The sequence below is a fragment of the Spermophilus citellus genome (genome assembly GCF_964194105.1).
Source record: "Spermophilus citellus genome assembly, chromosome: 7".
In the NCBI taxonomy this organism is placed as follows: Eukaryota; Metazoa; Chordata; class Mammalia; order Rodentia; family Sciuridae; genus Spermophilus; species Spermophilus citellus.
This window is the reverse complement of record NC_138188.1, coordinates 36108692-36131686: the sequence shown is the minus strand read 5'-3', so window position 1 is coordinate 36131686 and position 22995 is coordinate 36108692. Positions and strand designations below refer to the sequence as shown.

At 36.1% G+C, this 22995-nt stretch overlaps 1 protein-coding gene across 2 annotated transcripts in view; it reads left to right on the top strand.

The window, feature by feature from the left end:
* Window positions 1-22995, top strand: part of PIK3CB (phosphatidylinositol-4,5-bisphosphate 3-kinase catalytic subunit beta) — a 140330-nt gene that overhangs the window by 27157 nt on the left and 90178 nt on the right. For both annotated transcript variants that reach the window (XM_081302099.1, XM_081302098.1), the window contains one exon: window positions 21500-21686. In XM_081302099.1, the coding sequence (XP_081158225.1) occupies window positions 21516-21686 (171 nt within the window). In that variant the 5' untranslated portion in view covers window positions 21500-21515. The remainder of the gene's footprint in view (window positions 1-21499; window positions 21687-22995) is intronic.

Below are 22995 nucleotides of genomic sequence, written 5' to 3'. Positions count from 1 at the left end.
TTTTTTTTAATTTGAGACAGGGTGTAGCTAAATTACCCAGGCTGACCTTGAATTTGGGATCCTCCTGCCTCAGCCTCTTGAGTAGTTGGGGTTATAGGCATGTGTCACTATGCTTTGCTTCATGGAGTTGATATTCTAATAAGAGTAGACAAGCTATTCAATAAATAATATATAAAGAATGGGAGGTGATAAGTATTAAGAAAATACATTAGAAAAAGGTAGACATTCATGGAAGATAAATAGGTTTATTATTTTATAAGGTGTGGTTCTGGAAGCCCTCTTTGATTAGGGTGATACATGATCTCACATCTCTAAATAAAGTAGTAGAACAGACCATGTGGATATTTGGGTTGGGATAATGGGAGCATTCTAGGCTGAAGGCATTTAAATTTAAGCAAATGTTCCGAGACTGAACTGTGCTTGATGTATTCTAGTAGCATTATTCTAGCAGCATTAAGAGGGCAGTATAGCTGGGATGGAATGAGAGAGGAGGCGGTAGCAGCTTTCATCAGCATTGTGAAGGTGGTAGAGATTCAAGTCAAACTGTAAATCAGGATCAGGCCTTTGAGTTTTCTTCTGTGCAATGACAGGGATGCAGAGCCAGGAGTGAGGATGTAGGGGGAGTAAAAGACAAGTGAATGGCTAAAAGTTGTAACTTGTAGCTAAGAACCATCAAGTTTCCAAAGGTAATAATAAGAGAAAGATAAACAATTAAGGAAATATTTGAATACCACAGGAGGATGGAAGACTAGAGAAAGGTGAGTTGGTGGCACAGAAGGTCTGTAGTTCCTAATGAACAAATTTACTTGGATTCAGATTTATTTTGTAAGTTGTAGTAAATATATATATAACATAAAGTTTATTGTTTTAACCGTTTCTTAGTGTACATTTCAGTGGCATCAAAAACAATCACAATAGCCAGCAACATCACCATTGTCCTTTTCCAGAACTTTTTGTCATCTCAAATCTAAACATGCCCAGTAAGTAAACCTTCTGGCTGGGAGTAGGGCACTTGCATAACCTGTGCGAGGCCCTTGCTTCAATTCCTAGAACCACATTATCACAAAACAAAACAGCTTCTGATTGCTGATTGCCTCCTCTCACAATTTAAAACAAAACAAAACAAAACAAAAACGAAGTTGAGGGGTATAACTCAGTGGTAAAGTACCTCTGGGTTCAGTCTCCAGTACCCCGCCGCCCCCCCCCCCCCACATACACACACACACAGAGTTGTTTTTTTTTTTAACTAGTTCTGACTTTGTAGTGTAGCATAACCTTTTGTGTTGCTTCTAAAACTAGGAAGAAATCTATGATAAATATGCTTTTAAGGAAATACACTTAAAACATTCCCCTACTAAAAACCATAGGTGTACTATAAAATCAAATCCAGACAACAGTATGGAGAAATCGGAACTCTTATATTTCTCACAAAAAAAGTAAACAGGGGGATAGAGCTATAGCTCAGTTGTAAAATGCTTGACTACCATGTGTAAGGCCCTGGGTTCCATCCCTGACACGGTGCCATAAACAGAATTATTTCATGATCCAACAAGCCTACTTCTTGATATATACCCAAAAGAATTGAATCCAAGAACTGGACCAGGTCTTTCTTTCTTTTCTTTTCTTTTCTTTCCTTTATTTTTTATTTTTTTATTTTTTTGTACCAAGGATTAGACCCAGGGGCGCTTAACCACTGAGCCACATCCCTAGCCCTTTTGAGACAGGGTTTCAATGAGTTGCTTAGGGCCTTGCTTAGTTGCTGAGGCTGGCTTTGAACTTATTATCCTCCTGTCTTAGCCTCCCAAGCCTCTGGGATTATGATTACAGGTGTACACCACCATACCAGGCAGGTTTTTTTTTTTTTTTTCTTTTATAGGACTAGTGATTGAACCCAGGACCTCTTGCACAATAGGCACTTATTTTACTACTGAATCATATCACTAGATTTAGATTACTATTGTTTTTACTAAAAGAATATAGGTGTTAACCTCTGAGTTTGGAAATTTTAGAAGGAGCTAGAGAAATTTTTTCCTTGGTGTTGAGTAAGTAATTCCCCATGGGAAAAGATAATTCCATATTTAGATAGAGGCTAGGCCAATAAAAGCTATTAAAGGAAAAAATATTGATAGGATTACAGTTGCTAGAGGGGTTTCTGAAGCTTTCTATCTTGTTTGGCATTAGATAAAGACATTTTCAAGGTCAATATTATTATTATTTGGGCATGCTGGGGATTGAACATAGGGCCTTGCATATGGTACCACAGATTGAACCTAGGGACGCTTAGCCACTGAGCCACATCCCAAGCTCCTTTTTTTTTTAAATATTTATTTTTTAGTTTTAGGTGGATTCAATATCTTTATTTTATTTTTATTTGGTGCTGAGGATTGAACCAGTGCCTCATGCATGCTAGGCAAGCACTCTACCACTGAGCCACAACCCCAGCTCCCAAGCTCCTTTTTTAATGTTTTATTTACAGACAGGGCCTTGCTAAGTTGCTGGGGCTGGCTTTGATCCTCCTGCCTCCGCTACTTAAATTGCTGGGATTATAGCCATATGCCACTGTGCCCAACCATGTGATATGTTTTAACTTGAAAATATTTTATTTAGAAACTTCTTATGTTATATGAGCTCTATGAAGAAACAGTGGGATAGTTTAAATTTGACTTTCATTTACTAGTTCCTCTTCCTCTAGTTCTTTTTCTTTGCCTTGGGGTTCTTTTTCATTAATATGTATTGGATGTTTATGCAATTAGAAATAATGTTCATAAAGACGATATTGTTGAGTGCCTACAGTTTCTGGTCCTTTGATGATGTGATGTGCTTTTTTGTTGTACTCAGAAAATAACTGCGGTCAGATTATCATACAGTTTTGCCATAGACAGTAAGGATATTGTGAAAGAAATTCGGCTGTCTGCATAGCATGACCTTTCAAAACTGTTTCTTTTTTTGTTGTTGTTTTATTTTGTTTTGTTTTTTTGCTACAAGCATCTCAGCCTTTTGACTGCCACATGATAGAGGAAATAGCACATAAAGGGCAATATAAATGGCTGTCTCATTGTTGTACAGTTTTCCAATATAAAGGCATTAACTATAGGGGCTGGGATTGTGGCTCAGCAGTAGACAACTTGCCTAGCATGTGTGAGGCCCTGGGTCCGATCCACAGCACCACATAAAAAATAAAATAAAATAAAGATATTGTGTCCAACTACAACTAATAAAAATAAAAATAAATAAAAAGAAACCATTAACTATAGCTTTGTTTATGTGTAAGATTACTAGTCTTTTTTTTTATTTGTTTTGCGGTGCTAGAGTCAAATGCAGGGCCTTACACGTGCTATGCAAGTTCTTTACCACTGAGCTACATGCCCAACCCTAAGATTACTAGTTTTATGCATAATGTATAGAGTGTGTGTGTATGTGTGTTTAGTTTTGTTTATGTTTTTGTTTTTGTAGTATTTGAGATTGAACCCAAAGCCTTGCTCATGCCAAGCAAACACTGCCAGTGAGCTACATTCACAGTCCTTTTTAATTTTTGAAATTGGTCTGGCCAAGTTGTTGAAGTTGAGCTAGAATTTGGAATCTTCCTACCTCAGCCTCCTGAGTTGCTGGGGTTATAGGCATTATGCTACCATGTCTAGCTTTTTTAGATTCATTTTCACAGTGGAACTTATAAAAACCTCCAGTCTCATTTTGCCCTTATTCTTTGCCTCTCTGTGTTCTAATCTTAAAATTCCTCAAATTAGTACTTTTCCTGATATTTTTGCATATGTTCTTTCTCATTACTTATTTCATTTACTCTCTTCTTTTAAGTAGAATTCTTATGCATTGTGATCCTACAATTCTTTGTGAAAATAACAATAATTCTAGCAGAAGATGCTAAGAAGGAGGGAGAATATGTGGATTTTAATCTTGGCCTTGCAGCTACATAAACTGTGTGTTTGATTAAATTAGTGAAGGCCAAATTGCTGAAAATTAATAATGGCTTAGCACACCAAGCTTGGAGGTACATGCTTGTAATCATAGCAACTTGGGAGGGTGAAGCAAGAGGATCAGAAGTTCAAGGCCTGACTAAGCAACTTAATGAGATTCTTTCTCAAAATTAAAAAGGGCTGGGGATATAGGTCAGTGTTGGAGTACTCCTGGGTTCTATCCTCAGTACCAAAAAAAAAAAAAAAATGCTTAGCATAACAAATGTCTACTTCTCACTCATGGAGAGTTTTAATGTATGGTCCTCTTTGGTGGGTGGTTCTCTGTCAGTTTTTTCCTTCTTATGTGACTCTGTCATCTTATGTGTCCAGTGGAAGAAGAATGGGGTGATGTAGGTTGCACACCCATTTCTTTTTTTTCCCTTTCTTTTTTTTTGGTTATGGGGATTGAGGTGCTTTGTCAGTGAGCCATATCCCCAGTCCATTTTATTTTGACACAGCATCTCACTAAGTTACTTAGGGCCTGGCTAATTTGCTGAGGCTGGCCTTGAATTTATGATTCTCCTGTCTCAGCCTCCAGAGTTGCTGGGAATTCAGGAGTGTGCCACCACACTTGGCTGTGCACCACATTTCTTAAAAACCCTAACCTGAAGTAGCACATGTCATTTTCACCCCATATTCCAGTGAAGAGAATTTAATACAAGGTCACTTCTAACTGCATGGGAAGTTGGAATGTGTAGTCTTCCAAGTGCTCAAGCTGCAATTCCATAACTGTGGAGAAAGCAGTCTGCCATAGTGACCTTGGTATAGTCATCTTATTTCTGTAAGTCTCAGTTTCAAAAGTATAAGATAAGTGATTTACACTCTGAGGATTTATAATGCACATATTTCTTCTTCCTTAGTGATTAAATTTAAAAGACACAACCAGGTTCTGTGATGCATGCATATAATCACAGTGGCTCAGGAGGCTTAGGCAGGAGGATGGAAGTTCAAAGCCAGCTTCAGCAACTGAGCAAGGCCTTGGCAACTCAGTGAAACCCTGTCTCAAATTTTTTTTAAAAAAGGGCTGGGGATATGGCTACATGGCTAAGTGTTCCTGGGTTCAATCTCTGGTATTTAAAACAAACAAACAAAAAAATGTTGTTGAATAAAATATATATTAAGGCACATGTATGCAAATGTGAATTTTTTAAAAAGAAGCAATTAACTTTTGGGTGTTCTAGCTGCATAATTTGATCTCAGTCTCAGATCATGCTGCAGTTATCTGTTGCTTTTAACAAAACACCCAAACATAGTTGTGTAAAATATCCATTTTGTTTGGCTTGACTCCGAGGTCAGGGATTTGTATGGGGCACAGCAGGATTGGTTCGTCTTTGGCCCATGATGGCTGGGGCCTTAATGGGAGAAATTTGAAGTCTGCTAGATGGAATCAAGAAGGCCTTTCCATTCAGAAGGCTGACTGTTAGTGTTGGCATTCAGCTGGGGTTGGTCAAAAGGTCCACTCATGGTCTTTCCTTTTGTCCTGATCCTTAGAGCATGGTGGCTGATGTTTAAGAGTGAGCATCCTCAAAAGTGAGTGTCTTAAGAGATAACAAAGGGAAGTTGCAGCTTCTTAAACTTTCCTAGAAATTCATAGAGCATTATCTCTGTCGTATGCTGCTGGCCAAGTAGTTACAAAACCCAAAAGGAGATGGAGCATGCACTTTACTCAGGTAGGGAAGAGTGCAGAAATAGTTTGGGACTATGTTTAAAAACATGCCAGGTCATGACAACAGAGGTGGTTTGTTTGTTTGTTTGTTTGTTCAGTGCTGGGGATTGAACCCAAAACCTTGCACATACTGGGCAAGCACTCTGCTACTGGACCATACCCCCAGCCCCAGCCAAGCTCTTTATTTATATTCCTACAAGTCTTTTAAAGCTAGTTTTAATACTATAATATATTTTTTAAAGCTTTTTTCATTAGTAATGTTTTTTTTTTTACATCTAATAGATTTTTATTCCTTTAAAAGTATCCCCACAGTTTCCAGATGGGATCAGATTTAAAGCTAAAAAGTAAAGTCAAGTTTAAAGTGAACTTCTAATAGTAACTCTTACTTCAAGAAAAAAAAAAGGAAAAAGTATAAGTTATTTTAATAGTCATATTCAATCTGGAAATATTTTCAGTTGTTTAGCCATTATATTAGTCTTATGAAATTGATACTAATGTTATTTATTTTCTAGTTTATTTGCCTTCTTAGTCAACAGTTCATTGTGAAAGTAAGCAGTGTGGGTGGTAAAAAGAAGATAGTGCTTCCCAACAAGGCAATATTTGACATGATGTTTTAAGAATTAGAAGGAGATACAGAAATTAGGCTGTTTTAAAAAAGAATTCTTTTTTGAGGTTTTGAAACAAAAATATGATTTATTAAACTGTAGTGTATTTGCTATAAATTAAACACAGAATCCAAAAGCTAAATTTAAATCATAAATTTAAAGATTTCAGATCGCTGGGGATGCTGGATGTAGAGACAAAAGGTGAATTATTTGACTCCATGTAACTCAGTGCTCATCCCCTTATGTTCAAGTCATAGACTAGGGCTGTGAGGCCATGAGGCAGTTTCATGAGAGCAATACTGTGGTGCCACCTTAAGTCTTTAGGTGAGTGTACTAGTCCATTCAGTTACTAAAAGAAATATGGAAGGCTGTCTTTCATTCCCTCCAGCAATCTAAGATGGAGCACCATCTGAATGAAGCAGAGCAGACATGCCTACCTCTCATCTTTCTCAGGAAACCCATGTGCTCTGGTGTAGGATGGATGCAAACTGCTTGTGTGTGTTTTTTTTTTTTTTGGGGGGGGGCATTGGGAGAGAGAGGACTAGGGATTAAACCCAGGGGGACTTTAACACTGAGCTATATCCCCAGCCATTTTTATTTTTTATTTTAAAGACAAGTCTCACTAAGTAGTTTAGGGCCTTGCTAAATTGCTGAGGCTGGCCTCGAACTTTTGATCCTCCTGCTTCAGCTGCCCAAGCTGCTGGAATTATAGACATTCATCAACAAGCCCGGCTTTGGTGTTTTAGTTTTGAAATCTCCTCACCTCCAGTCAAGTGTAAGTGTGTGATGTGGTGTCTTGAACAGACTGAATACTTAGTATATATTCATCAACTTTAAGGCCAATCATTTTTCCCTTTTTGTTCTTATGCAGTTCTCTCTCCATCTCTCTCTTTTTTCTTTTTAGGTACTGGGGGTTAAACCCAGGATTGTTTTTCTACTGAACTATAATCCCTAGTCCTTTATATTTTTTATTTTGAGATAGGGTCTTGCTAAATTGCTGAGGCTGACCTCAAACTTGTGATCTCCTGCCTCAGCCTCCTGAATCACTGGGATTGCAGGCATATGCCACTGTGCCCAGTCCCTTCTTAGTTTTGGTTATACCCTAACACTGAAATGAGACTATCATCCTGCTTCTCCTGGCCTACCATGTCCTCCAGAGAAGACAGGTAGTGAAATCAAGGACAGGTACTTTTTCAATCTTCCTAATTTCCATCCTGCTGCCCCCATTTACTGTTAGTAGTAAGGGAGAGATGGAAACTACTCACAGAAGCATTTTTTCATTTATGGCTAGATAGCTTAGGAGGAAAATTGGTCTCCAAGGAAAGGATTTAAAACAGACAAGCAAACAACAAATACATGTACAGAATAAACTTAAACCTATGTGCAAAGGAGTAATTTCTGAAACGGTTTGGGAGAAATGCCAGACTTTATAGAATGCTCTTTTATTTTTTATGTATTATAACTTATTTTCAAAACGACAGCAGACAGAAATAACTAAAAGGTTCAGAGCCTGAGTAGGGCTTTTTCTACAGCTGTAAGCTATTTAAAATTCTTCTCATGTTACTGTTTGCTATCCAGATGGCTTTCTGGCATTGGTTCAGTTCCTAGATGTGAGGGCTGTTGGTTACTCACCAGCACCACCACACACTTGTACAATTTGGCTTCTGACTCACTCTCGCAGCAGTTACTTGTGGGTACCCTTTGCTTCACAAACAGTCATTCCTGATTATCATGATGTCACTTGTAAACAAGAACAAGAAATAAGTGGGAGAAAGATTTGTTGACATTCAAAAGCACATACCCTAGAGTCTACTGTTTCCATTGCTACTGGAGTAAGAAACAGAAGCAGTTATCAAGACAATGAGACTTTTGTCTAAAATATGTATCTGAAAGATAAGTGCAAAATGTGTCCAATGATCTGAGCATGGTGATCTGTAATGCCAGGTACCTGGTAGTCTTTGGCAGGGTACTTACAAGTTTGCCAGCCTGGGCAATTAGTGAGACCCTGTCTCAAAATAGAATAGGCTGGGATGTAAACTCAGTGGAAGACCACTTGTCTAGCATGAGCAAAAAAAAAGAAAAGAAAAAGTGTGTCCAATGAGCCAAAATTATTTACATATTTGCTTCACTCCTGTACTGTGGCCTAAAATGGTTAAACATCAATAAAAGCCTTACTACAGAAGTCATGTTGGTGTGAGAGGTTGGTGGGTGGATGAAATCAGAAAGTAAGTACTGTTTTATTATGTAAGAGAATTCTCTCAGTTAAATCTTCAAAGGCTAGAGAAGGTCACTATATTATGTTTTAGATTTATATTATTGGTAGTATGGTAAGTTTTTGTCCTATTATTTTTTATTTTTAACTGATATACAAAACTTAAAAGTAGTACATGTTAATGTAATACTGTGCAATATTACTCCAGTGCTTCTTGCTCCAATCTAACTGTAACTCAGTACCTATTAATCAGTCTTTACTCCTTATCCTCTTAATTTTGTCTGTTTAGGAAAATAATCAGGGTAAGGGGAAAAGACAGAGAATTGAACTATCTTGGAATTATATGTCCAGTTGTAATAATTCATGTCTTGATGATAGGGCTAAGTATGAGTGAGCATTTAGATCAGGAAGGAAGAAGGCAGACTGGAAGCTAGAACTCTAAAATGATTTACTAGCATTACTTAATAAAATATTACATATTACATATGTAACACAGGATCATTTAAATTATTTAAAATGGAGTATGTTAACAGAGTCTAGTTATATATTTTGGAATAATAGACTGTTAAAACTCTTATTCTTTATAACTTTTGTAGAGAGACTATTTACATTTTTTAGACTGTAGAATCTATTGAATTAAAATTTTTGATTAGTTCTTTCAGTCTGATGAAATAATGCCAATAATGTTCCTCTTTCTCATGGGATTAACGATTTTGCAAATTAATATCTAAATTTCTTGTTTATTGGTAGGGCAGAGTGGCACATACCTGTAATCCCAGGGAGGTTAAGGCCGGAGGATCCTAAATTCAAACCCAGCCTCAGCAATTTAGCAAGGCCTTAAGCAATTTAGGGAGATCCTGTTCAAAATAAAAAGGGCTAGGGATGTGGCTCTGTGGTTGAACACCCCTGGGTTTAATCACTGGTACCAAATAAATAAGTAAATGAAATTTTTCTTTATACTTTTCTTTTTTGGGGGCAGGGGTAGGGTGTGGGAACTGGGGATTGAACTCAGACAGTTGACCACTGAGCCACATCCCCAGCTCTATTTTGTATTTTCTTTTAGTGACAGGGTCTCCTTGAGTTGCTCAGCACCTCGCTTTTGTTGAGGCTGGCTTTAAACTCATATGAGATCCCTCTTGTCTCAGCCTCCCAAGCCACTGGGATTATAAATGTGTGTCACAGTGCCCAGCATCTCTATATACTTTTATCTAACAATTTTTAAAAAGTTGTTGGGAAGGTGAGAATTATTTAAAATTCTTTTATGCCTTTTACATAAGCAAATTTGTATGGTTTGTTTGAAACCCTTTTATTCATTCATTAGTGATTATCAGTGGAATAAACAACAACAAAAAACTACGGTAAAAAAAATCTGGGTTATAGAACATCCTATGTTCTGATGTTTCTGAGAATTTTTTTTTTTTAAAGAGAGAGTGAGAGAGGAGAGAGAGAGAGAGAGAGAGAGAGAGAGAGAGAGAGAGAGAGAATTTTTAATATTTTTTAATATTTTAGTTCTCGGTGAACACAACATCTTTGTTGGTATGTGGTGCTGAGGATCGAACCCGGGCCGCACGCATGCCAGGCGAGCGCGCTACCACTTGAGCCACATCCCCAGCCCGTTTCTGAGAATTTTGAGATTTATGTTTTTCTAAACCAGTCCCAAAGCATAGATGACTAATAAAAATCTTCTGCTCTTCAAGATGGGTGATCATCAAGATGTAATTCAGAATGAAAATGATCTAGGAATTTCATTGTAGATAAATTAGATTTTGAGATCCTCAAAGAGAAAGATCTTCAAAGGAGAAATCTCAGGCCTTCAGGCTTCTCTTGGGTTAACCTTGACTATTAGTAATTTTGGAGAGGCCTAAATCTTCACCATATAAGATCCTCAATAGAGAAAGATACCTTTCAATAAGAAATGAAAAACACTATCCAGCAGCTCCAGAGGCTGAGACAGGAGGATCATGTGTTCAAAGCCAGCTTCAGCAAGGTGAGGTGCTAAGCAGCTCAGTGACGCCTTGTCTCTAATAAAATATAAAAAAGGGCTGGGGACATGGGCTGGGGATGTGGCTTCGTGGTGCCCCTGAGTTCAATCCCTCAGTACCCCCCCCCCCCAAAAAAAAAAAAAAGAAAAGAAAAATTAGGGGCTAGGGGTGCAGGTGCAGCTCAGTGGTAGTATGCTTGCCTAACATGTGTGAGGTCCTTAGTTCCATTCTTACCATTAGAGAAAGAGAGACAGACAAGAAAAAAGGCTGAGCATGGTAGTACACATCTGTTGTCCCAGGAATTAGGGAAGCTATAGGGGGATCATAAATTAGACGCTATCCTGCGCAACTTAGCAAGACCCTGTTTCAAAATAAAAAAGGGCTGGGGCTGTAGCTTAATAGAAAAACCTGGGTACGGTCCCCGTACCACAAAATGAAGAAGAAAGACAAGAACACCTCCCCGCCCCCGCCCCCCAGCCAATAAAACACAGATACTCCAAAACTGGTAATGAATTACAATAATATTTCATTTAAATAGAAATATAAATTCTAGTAAATATGAAAAAAGTTTGATTTTATAAACAATAACTTTTTGCCTTTAGGTAATTAAGAAGCTCTAATATTGTCCTGTTAGTACTGTAGTGAGAATATAATCTTTACAAAGGCAATGGTACAATCTTTACAAAGGCGCCTTTTGAGAACGCTTGACAATACACATAAGTAACCCTAAAGAAGTCTATTCTGTGGTTCTTTTTAAACATTTTTTAAAAAATATTTACTATGATATTCTAGTGGTTTTTAAACCTTACAGGATTTAAATGATTTTTAGTAGCACGTTTTATAATTCTTGTTTACTTTATTGAATGAAATTTATAGATACATGTAATCTACCTATATATTAATAAAATATAATGTCCTAACTCTAATTAAAGAAGGTCATTTGTGATGAAATTATTATGGATTTAAATGATATGAATACTCCTGTAATGATAGTCAATTGTTGATATCTGTACTTAGATCACAGTTGATTTTATTTATGACAAGTACAGGCTGACAGTGTGTGTTGGCAACTTGGATTCCATGAGCAGTACATACTGCTTCTGCTTTTGATTCTGTATTATGGTTTACAGACTAACTAATTAAATGAAAAAATTCCTTTGTTGCATGGCTTTTCATGCATAAATAGAAAAAAAATCATTGATCACTTTTACCTCAGATTGGTACTATATAATAGACATCCCCATAAAGCAAGATTTTTATAATATATAAATTAGTGGGTATAATGGCTGTATCACATACCATTTATATTATACAAGGCCACCTGGTGTAATTTTTTTTTTTTAACTAAGGATTGAACCCGGGGGCACTTAACCACTAAGCTATATTCCCAACCCTTTTTTATTTGTTTGTTTTTTTATTTTGAGACAAGAGTCTTAACAAGTTGCTTAGGGCTTTCTTAAGTTGCTGAGGCTTGCCTTGAACTTGTGATACTCATGCCTTGGCTTCCTGAGTTGCTGTGATAACAGGCATGTGACACCATGCCAATCTCTTGCCTATTGTAATTTGATAAAGGGGTTTTGCAGTAGCCATTCTGCTTTGTCATGAACATTATTTTGGGGTTTAGAACCTTTATACCACAGTTGTGTAAATTGTTTTTGCCATGAGGGATATAATTTTGAATTATGCGTTTCTAAGTTTGGTATCCTCTTTCAACGGTTTTTAATAATAAATAATGTGAAACAATAGTAACAATAAAAATAAATATTTAACAAAAGTAAACTATAACAGAAATGAAGTAAAAATACCCTTGCTAAGACTTAACAGCATCCTATACCTGAGTTTTACTCAAGAGAAATAACACAGTTCTGCTAGCACAGAACTGTTTTGTGGGATTTCTGTGGAGATTCGTAATTTGGGGAAGTGCATATGATCAAACCATCTGATAGGTTTGTGGAGACCACCTTTTGAGAAACACTGCTTTAATTCCTTTCCCACCCATCAGTGGGGGCTTATGATCGTATGCTGTGAATTGAGGTTTGACTGTTCTTTTATTGGAAAAAGACAAGTCTCATTAAAATAGTCCTCAAGTAATTTAATTAGTCCTCTTTTTTGAGTGCTTTTTAAATGTCAAGTGCTTTTCTGTATGTGCTATTTTATTTAATCCTCACACTAACTCCTCAAGGTAAATATTAACTATTTTTTCATAAATTAGGAAACTAAAGCCCAGAGAGATTAAAGGGTTTGTTCAAGGTCATACAGTCCAAGCAGTTTAACAAATACCTACACAAAACATGTATATGATACCATACTACCAAAAGAAACTCTTAATGTTTCTTTTTTTTTTTTTTTTGAAATTCTTAAGTGTTTCAATAAATAAAATCTTTGTGTATCTGGTCCAGTGTTGATGAACCTTATGCCACATTAAAAAGAGTTAATCGTAGAATAAAAACTCAAACATATACTTGTGATCCTCCTGCCTCAGCCTCCTGAGTTGCTGGGATTACAGGTGTGTACTAAAGTGTTTCTTATTTACATTATTAAATTATTAGGTATATGTATTCCTCTATAGGAAATTTTTTTTAAAAAATATTTTTTTAGTTGTAGTTGGACACAGTACCTTTATTTTATTTATTTTTATGTGGTGCTAAGGATTGAACCCAGCGTCTTGCACATGCTAGGCTAGTGCTCTACTGCTAAGCCTCAGCCCTAGCCCCTAGGAAGTTTTTTTTATTGTGGACTCTGGCTGTTTGTGCATTATAAATAACTTATTAGGATAATATTTTTAGAATAGAGAGGAATTCCTTAAGTGAGATAAGAGCTAGTTTTGTCTGTGCCTAGAGTAGACACAGAAGTCTTTTTGGTATAGTAGTTACATGTGTTATGATTTTTAAAAATTGTTGTGCATTTATGAATATTGAAATAATCCTGGTATGGCTATTTATGGAGGCCCATGTCTGTAATCCCAGGTACTGGGGAGGCTGTGACAGGAGGGTTTTAAGTTCAAGGCCAGCTTCAGCAATTTAGACCCTAAGCAATTTAGTGAGACCCTATATCAAAAGAAAAATAAAAAGGTCTGGGGATGTACCTTAGTGGTTAAGCACCTCTGTGTTCAATCCCCAGTACCAAAAGAAAGAAAGAAAGAAGCTTGGCTTGTAATTTAAAAATTTGTTTATAGAGATATGCTAAGTATAAATAAATATCTTATTTATAGTTACATTGAAAATTAAGATTGTAGATCTGCAGTTTAAGAAATACTAATGAACACAAACATGTTAAGAATAAATAACCAGGGCTGGAGATGTAGCTCAGTGATAGAGTGCTTGTCCAGCATACCTGAGGCCCCCAGCACTGCAAAACAAAACTAATAAAAAATGAGTCAAGGCCAGGCATAGTGGCACCCACCTGTAATTCCAGTGGCTCGGGAGGCTGAGACAGAGGATCACCAGTTCAAAGCCAGCCTCAGTAAAAGTTAGGTGTTAAGCAACTCAGTGAGACCCTGTATCTAAATAAAATATAAAATGTGGCTGGGGATGTAGATCAGTGGTCGAGTGACCTTGAGTTCAATCCCCAGTACTCCTCCTCCCCCGCAAAAGAGTCAAGGCTCTAAACTGAGCTCCTCCTTGGTATCCAAAAAGAATGTGTAAACTGTATGCCCTCATTAAAGGTGAACTATATTCACCTTTCCTTCCAGCCTTAATTTCTACTCATTAGATTGTGCTTGTGGTTTGTTTTTCACTGTAAGCACAATTCTAATTATACTATGAATACTGGTTTCTATTTTACTACTTCCATACCATTTATTAACATCACACACTTGATAAACTTCAGTTTAAATGACTACATACCAAGCCATAAAGTGGATGTATTAGTTTGTGAATTATTGCTTTGTGTTTGAACAGTTGGGTTACTTGGAATTTTTAAATATTTATATATTTTGATTTATACATGAACTTTTTCCTCTACTTTAGGCTTTAAATAGATACATTACAGAGCTGGGATTACTACTGGGTTAGCAAGTATAAAAGTTTGGAAGGATCAATTGCCTATTTGCAGATCTTTTCTGAAAACAATTTGGAGAACTGTCTTCAATATGAGAGGATAGATTTTAAATTTTGTCTTACTTTAAATGATAGAGCTTATACTATTTTAGCTATTCTTCAATAATTTGTGGAATTACTTAGAGATATATCTTATCTAGAATTATAGTAATTCAGACAAAATAATATTTTCTTAAAAATGAAGTTTTACACTGTTCAGTTTTTTCTATAATTAAGGCTCATTTGTTGTCATGAGTAATGTAGGGAGTGGGAATTGAGACCCAGACATATCCCATCACTTGAGTCGCCTCTGAATGAAACTTAGAGGTTGCAGTAGCAAATGAAGTGCTCATTCCAAGCATGACTCCTAGGCTAAGATTTCTTTCTTTTTTCTTTTCCTTTTTTTTTTTTTTATAAATAGTTACCTTTCTTCTAATTATATGATGTTGTAGATAAAACATGTGGGATAAATACCCTCATTCCTAATTTTTAAGAATTATTATTTTGGTCTTTAAAAAAAAATTTCATCTGTGATTTTCCAAAGTAGCTTTTGGTTGAACTTGGGTCATAATTACACTTTTAAGGATTTAGTTGAGCCATTTGTCACTGCTGAAGTTCTTATGCCCTCTGATAACTTCCTTGAAAAGTCATTGTCATAGTTTTTAAAACTGCTTGTTCTTAGCCTTTGATCTTTTGCTTTTATGCTTAAACAAAAGAATGATAGAAAAGTGAATATCTTGTAAAGATAGATGATCCTGTGAAGTACATTTCCTAAAGAGAGTGAGAGGAGTAGGGGAGAGGGGAAAGAAAGAAAAAGACTGAAAATGAGGGAAAATATGCTATATGATAATTTCTTTTTGGGGGTAGGAGAGGGACTTTGGTCCTGGCTGTGTCCATTGTCTCTTTGTCTTCCTGGATCATTTACTTAATCTTTCTGGGTTTTTGTTTTCTTATCTTTAAAATGGGAAATGTGTTTGACTCCTAAAACACTGACCAACCTGAAACTCAAAGGCTGGACTCTTGTGTATATGTGGTGCCCCCTTAATAAATAATGGTGATGAGGGAAATAAGAAACAGTATATTTTATTTTTAACTTAGTAGCAATAATTTTGTTTCCTAATATATCTACAGAACAACATTTTTTTTTTTCTTCAGAAAACTGTAGATTTAACACTACCAATCTGCTGGTAATTCCAGCTATTTGGGGTGATTTCATCATTTGATAAAACAAGATTTGTTACCCCTTGGTCTGATACCTCATTAATTTAATAACTGCATCACAGTTTTAGGTTTGACACAGGGCATGTTATTTTTTTTTTTTTTTTTTTTTTATAGCACACCACATTTTGTGAGTTTGGCCCCTCCATCAATAACCTACCCTGAAAGGTCATACATGCTGGAAGACATCCTCTGGTTTTAGTTTGACCATCCTATCAATACATTTTTTTTTTTTTTTTTTGAACCAGGGATTGAACCAGGGACGCTTGACAACTGAACCACATTCCAGCCCTTTTTAAATTTTATTTAGAGACAGGGTCTTGCTGAGTTGCTCAGGGCCTTGCTGAGTTGCTGAGGCTGGCTTTGAACTCATGATCCTCCTGAGCCACTGGGATTACAGGCATGCACCAGTGGCACCTGGCTCCATCAATACATTTATTAACCCTAAAATTTGAAAAGTAAGAGCTAGTTTTCTCAAATCTGTTAGAGAACTAAGTTTTCTTGGGCTGGGATTGTAGCTCAGTGGTGGAGGGCTTGCTTAGCATGTGTGTGAGGTACTGGGTTCGATTCTCAACACCACATACAAATAAATAAGTAAAATAAAGGTCCATCAACAACTAAAAATACATATTTTAAAAAAAGGAAGAAAAAAAAGAACTAAGTTTTCTTGACTTAGAGCTTCTTATATACTCCTTAATTAGCCAAAGACAACCCAGCCAGAAACATATAAGAACCCCTTTGATTGTCTTGATTTTCAAGTAGAAATGTGTTGTGAGGAAGGATTTTTTCCTGGTAAGCACAGGCAACTGTAAAGCTAAAGGACAGAACTTGCCTTTATGATGTCCTTTAATATGTCACATGAGGCTGTGAGTACAGCTCAGCTTTCATAGTACACATGAGACCCTAGGTTGGATCCCTAGCACCCGGAAAGGGGAAAGGAAAAAAAAAAGAAGGGAAGAAAAAGATGTAACAAGAAAAATACTTAGACTTTGCAGTGCATTTTACCATTTTAAAAAATTTAAGATTTTTTTTGTAGTGAAATACAGCATTTTGAAAAGAGCATAAAACATAAATATTTAGCTTAATTAATTCTGAAATGAGTAATTTATTCTTTAATATATTAAAAATAATAGCTATCCTGATGTGGGTTGTCTAAATTTGATGGAGAATGCCATAACATGAAAGCAAGCAGTTCTATAGTGGAAAGTCAGTTAAAAATACATCATTTTTGGAAATGCCTGTAACATTGCAGAATCGCAATATAGTGAGGGTTTCATACTTAAGTTATAGGTGAAACCTGTATCATATTTCTCATAACAGGTGAGGAGATTATAGGTTTTAAACATGCTGATATCAGGCAAAGCCTGATCTGTAGTAATGGTGATGCAATCAGAACTCTGTTAATATTTTCCTACTTTATTCTTTTATAGAAAAATGTATATACTCAAGATATAGATTGATTTTGGTAAAACTGTGTGAATTGATTTGAATATCTGAGTTAAGTCATTTCAAACTTCTTAAGAAGTTCTAGATGTAGATATATATGGCATTTCATTTGTGTATTGGTAAAAACATTTTACATAATGTTGGAGATATTGGAGTACTGCAAGGACTTAAATACATGCTTGGAAATGTGTTGACAAGACAAACTTTAATTCTGCCGAAGGGCATGGTACCAAAGAACATCCAGTAAGTAAGTGCACCTGGGTAGGCAATCCGCCAGCTTTTATCCCTAATGCAGTACTACCCCTGCTTTGATAGGAGGAGCATGGGGTTACAATCTAGCTAATTTTCAAATTAGGGTGTGCAAAGGGAAGGGCCATAATTAAAATGGCTACAGCTGGATCTTATATGCCAATTAAGGTTAAATGCTGTATTCTGACAATGGACTACGGAATTTTCTATTTCTCAGTCATAATGTCACTTTTTAAATAATAATAATAATTATTATTATTACCATGGATTAAACCCAGGAGCGCTTCACTAGAGTCCCATCCCCAGTCCTTTGTATTTTTCATTTTTTAGAGACAGGATCTTGCTAAATTGCTTAGGGCCTCACCAAGTTGCTGAGGCTGACATTGAACTTGTGATCCTCTTGCCTCAGCTTCCCAAGCCGTTGGGATTACAGGCATGTACCACTGTGCTTTGTTCATAATAACGATTTTGGAGGCTATATATGGCATTAGACTAGGTGCTAAATGACTAGATTGAAGGCTGTATAGTTTAATATTTCCTGTAGAGCATGATTTAAACCACACTTTTATTTTACTTAAACCACATTTTAAGTATCTGTTATAATTGTTCTACCAGCAAATTCTATAGAATTTTTTATTCACTGTTCATTTAACCATAAATATTCATTGAGGGCTTAATATGCTTGAGGCAAACAGAGAAATACCAGTGGGAGGTTCCAGGAATCCAGAAGTGTAAAAGAGTTTCTCAGGAGACATGGAGGTGAGGACATGGTAAGGAGAGGGAATAATGTGTTTCAGGTAGGAGGTAGGAGCGAATATGGGAATTGCTGGCAAGTACCAGTATTTCAGCATGACTGTACATATATGTTGTGTTAAGTGACTGATTTAGACAAGAAGAAGAGTAGGAGCTCATTGTGATGCATTTTCAGGTTTCATTTTTATATATAACCATGTCATCAAGAAATTCTGGAATCCACCTCAGTGCTTTTTCCACTAATAGCCCAGAAGTTTAGAGTTTCATATCTAGAAAGTTGATGGGATTGGTGATGAAGTGCCTGCATAGCCTGGGAAAGATGGCTGCTTTGGTCTCTGCACATTAGGATGCTTTACTGTTTCCAGCTGTGTGGTAAGGGTTAGATCCCAGGGTTGTGTTTGTATAGTTTCATTCTCCTATTTATTGTTTTTTTGTTTGTTTGTTTTGATACTGGGAATTGAACCCAAGGGTGCTTTGTCATTGAGCTACATTCCCTATCCCCTACCCTCTTTATCTTGAGCTACTGTCTCACTAAATTGCTGAGATTGGCTTTGAACTTGTGATCCTCCTGCCTCAGCCTTCCAAGTTGCTGGGATTACAGGCCTGTGCCATCATGCCAGCTCATGCTCCTGTATTATTATTTATATTATTTGAATGATTTGGTTTCAGTTGAGAGAGTCTTGCCAAAAACCAGGAGTAGATATAGGTCATTATGATTGTCATTTTGTGACAGATGGCTGATGTTTCATAAGCTGTGTGTGTGTGTGTGTGTTGGGGGGGCGGTTGTCTAGGGATTCAACTCAGGGCAAGTGCCCCACTACTGACACTGAGCCGTACCCCTAGCCCTCATCAGCCTTCTTTATTTTAAAGGCTAACTTTGTTTTTCATCTAAGCTTTTGTTAGTAACTCTTAAGTCATAGTACTTGCTCTGACTTGTTCAGGAGTTGACTTTCCTCTGTTTGTCTTTGCATGGTGGTATTTGAATATGTGAAAGCATCTTTTTTGATGCAGCCTGTTTTGATTCAGCAGATACTTATTGAATACCTATTACATGCAAGGTTTAGAAATTCCTCCACTGAAAACAACTTTCAAAGGCTGCTCTGAAGTGATTTGCCTAAAGATTCCAGGTCTAGTGACATTGCGACATGTGATGACTTTGTGTAGTTTTGTTCTCAGCTATGAAAATTTATTGGTTTAGAGTTCCTAAATATGTAGAGATTTGTCCATATACTGCAATGAGAAACCAGAAATTAAAAAGCATGGGCTGAGCCCACAAGGAGCTTATAGTCAATCCATATTTAAAATTTCCAGATTATTCAAAGATAGTTTTTTATAATTGTTCAAATTAACACTGGGTCTGGCCATGTCTTCTTTTAAAACTTTTTATTGGTGCATTTTAATTGTATGTAATAGCAGGGTTTATTGTTACACATACAGGTACATAGTGTGACAATATAATTTGATCATTTTCATTCCCCAGTACCTCACCTTGTGGCTCTATCTTCTAAATGCTCTTTTAGTCTTTAACAGGTCTTCTACCACCACCTAACCCCTATTCTTGTTATTGATTAGCTGGATAAACTTTATCTTTTTTTTTTTCCTGATTTATATTTAAATACAGTGTTTTTATTACTTTTCTAGAAATTTTTTTAGTTCTGTCGAACATCCCACATTTTACACTCGGCTGATTACTTCGTTGAAGTGTTTAACTTCTTACTGTATTTCATATAATTTCAGCTGATATAGATCAGCTTTAGAGGCTCTATTAGACCCAGATTCAGTTTTGTTTTCTCAAAGAAAAGTATAGGGATGGGTAAGTACTTCTTGTTGCCAATACTTTGTAAGAAGCATAGTGTTCGGTGCTCTCATTTTCTGTGATGTTAAGATCAATCAGAGGTTCATGTGTTGTCAATAAGATAAATTTATTGGAAAGTTTCTTATCATCCTTTCACTCAATATTACTGTTTTTTAGAATCTATTAATGATTTTTGTCTAGATTCATTAATCATTAGAGATTACAAAATGGTTATTTTTCTAACTAAGAAAAAGACAAACTTAACCCCTGTTTGTAATAATTTTACTCAAACAGAGTTAGTACTAGCAGGCTATATGTTTGATTTACTTTCTCATTTTTTATCAGTTTTTAAAATAATGAGTCAGTGATGTCTTAGCTGTCTCCAGTAGTGACTAATGAAAAATTTGGGTTTGTTGTTGTTTTTGGATCATTATGAACTCATTTTTTAAAATGTATTTGATGTGTTTTCTATTCATGAAAGTTAGAATGGCCAGAAATGTGTCAACTAGGGCTGGTAGAGCACTTGCCTAGCATGTGCGAGGCACTGGGTTTGATTCTCAACACCACATAAAAATAAATAAATAAAATAAAGGTATTATGTCCAACTACAATTAAAAAATATATATATTAAAAAAATGTGTCAACTTGTTAGGTGCATTGGGGCATACCTGTAAACTGCAGCTTCCTGAGAGACTGAGGCATGATGATTGAAAAAATAAAAAACAAAGTTGATTTCTAAATTGACATGACCTTCATGATTTAAATAAATGGGATTTGAATCTTGGTTTATTTAATTTTTTTTGTTATGTAACACACATACATGTATAGTGATATATTTTATAATTATAATTTATTTATTTATTTTAGGGCTGGGTTGTGGCTCAGTGGTAGAGTGCTTGCCTAGCATGTGGGAGGCACTGGGTTCGATTCTCAGCACCACATATAAATAAAAAAAGGTCAATCAACAACTAATAAAATATTTTTTAAAAACCCACATTTTAATCATTTCTTTCTATTTATTTATTTACCAGGGATTGAACTCAGGGGCACTCAATTACTGAGCCATATCCCCAGCCCTATTTTGTGTTTTAATTAGAGACAGGGTCTCACTGAGTTGCTTAGTGGCTCATTTTTGCTTGAGGCTGGCTTTGAACTCCTGGTCCTCCTGTCTTAGCCTCCTGAGCTCCTGGGATTAGAGGCATGTGCCACTACACCTGGCTTCAAAAGTAACACATTTTTAAATTAGTTTCCTATTAATGTTATTGGTTATGTTGAAATCCAAAGACTAATTATGGATTGGTGGGCTTTATCATATATGTATACATATATAAACTTTTTTGGTACTGGGTATTGAACCCAGGAGTCCTTTACCACTGAGCTACATCCCAGCCCTTTTTATTTTTTATTCTGAGACAGGGTCTGAGTTGCCTGGGCTGGTTTTGAACTTTGGATTATCCTGCCTTGGCCTTCCAAGTAGCTGGGATAATTGGTATGCTCCTCGTTTGTCATATTTTAATATAAAAATTGGCTAATCATTGTTTTGCTGTGTTTTATTTACTGATTTCTAGGGCCCCATGGTTATGAATGTGCTTCAGTTTCATAATGCCTCCTGCTATGGCAGACGTTCTTGACATCTGGGCAGTGGACTCACAGATAGCATCTGATGGCTCCATACCTGTGGATTTTCTTTTGCCCACTGGGATTTATATCCAGTTGGAGGTACCTCGGGAAGCTACTATTTCTTATATTAAGCAGGTATGTTAATAATTAAAATTTCTAAAGATTTAGTTTACCTTCTATGTCACTTAGGGAGAAATGACATTTTATTATTAAAAAATGTGATTATTGTAAATTTTGTGGTAAATTTGAGAGAAGTTTAACCTTTAAGTCATTTTAAAGATTTTGATATATGCCCTGTCTTTTATGGACATATCAAACATGCTTGTTCTCTCTCCCACTTTTATAAGGGAGTTTACCTCTCTGTTCATGTTTCCCCACTCAAATCCTTCCTATAGATTCCTTCCTAGCTCTTTTTTTCCCCTGCTTTAATGCAGGGAATTGAACTTAGGGCACTCTTCCTACTGAGCTACATCCCTAGTCCTTTTTATTTTTTAATTTTTACGAAAGCTGGCCTTGAACTTGTGATCCTACTGCTTCAGCCTCCCATGTCACTGGAACTACAGACGAGTGCCTCTGTGTCTATCGCTCCCTACTTTTAAATTGTTTTTAATCCATTATGATGACTGAATTAAGAAAAATTGGCTTGTGTTAGGTAGTTTGAAGTGTTTGTTCAGGTTATTGAAACTGTCAAGAAAGTTGAGTTAAAAGTTTTTCTAGTTACTGTCCTTGAGCTAGATACACTTGTTTTTTCATGTTCTTTTTGGTTGGTTTACCTCAGTCCAATTCCAATTCATGATAATTCTGGGGAAAGAGTTTTCTGCTGAAGACCAGCCCAGGGTTATTTTATTTTAAATGAGTACTATGATAAACCTCTTTAAAGCTCTTGACTTTGGATAAACCCCTTTAACTCTTTTCCAATCTTCTTCATCACGGGGACATGGGAATTCTAAAACAGCATGATTGCTGAAGTGAAAAAGAAAATACAGGTTGATTTAGGTACCATATAGGTACAGAGAACTGTTATTTTTATAGTCTGAGTGGTAACTATGGATTCCTCTAACTATAACTGACAGTATTTATTAATCCTCCTCTTTTTTTAAGTTGTGAAACATACATGAAAAAATTTACTGTTTAACCGTTTATTTATTTTTTTGTGGTGCCAAGGATCGAATCCAGTGCCTCACATGTGCTAGGACTGAGCTACAACCCCAACCTATGAAGTGGTGTTTCAGTGTGGTTTTTATATGCATGTCCATAATGATTAATGATGTTGAGCATCTTTTCATGTATTTATTGGCCATTTGTATGTTTTCTTTGGAGAATTATCTTTTTAACACTTTTGTCAATTTTTAAATTTTGTATGTTTTTTTTTAATTGAGTTGTAGGAGCACATATATATCCTGGATATTAATTTCTTTTCAGATTTATATTTTCTTCCATTCCA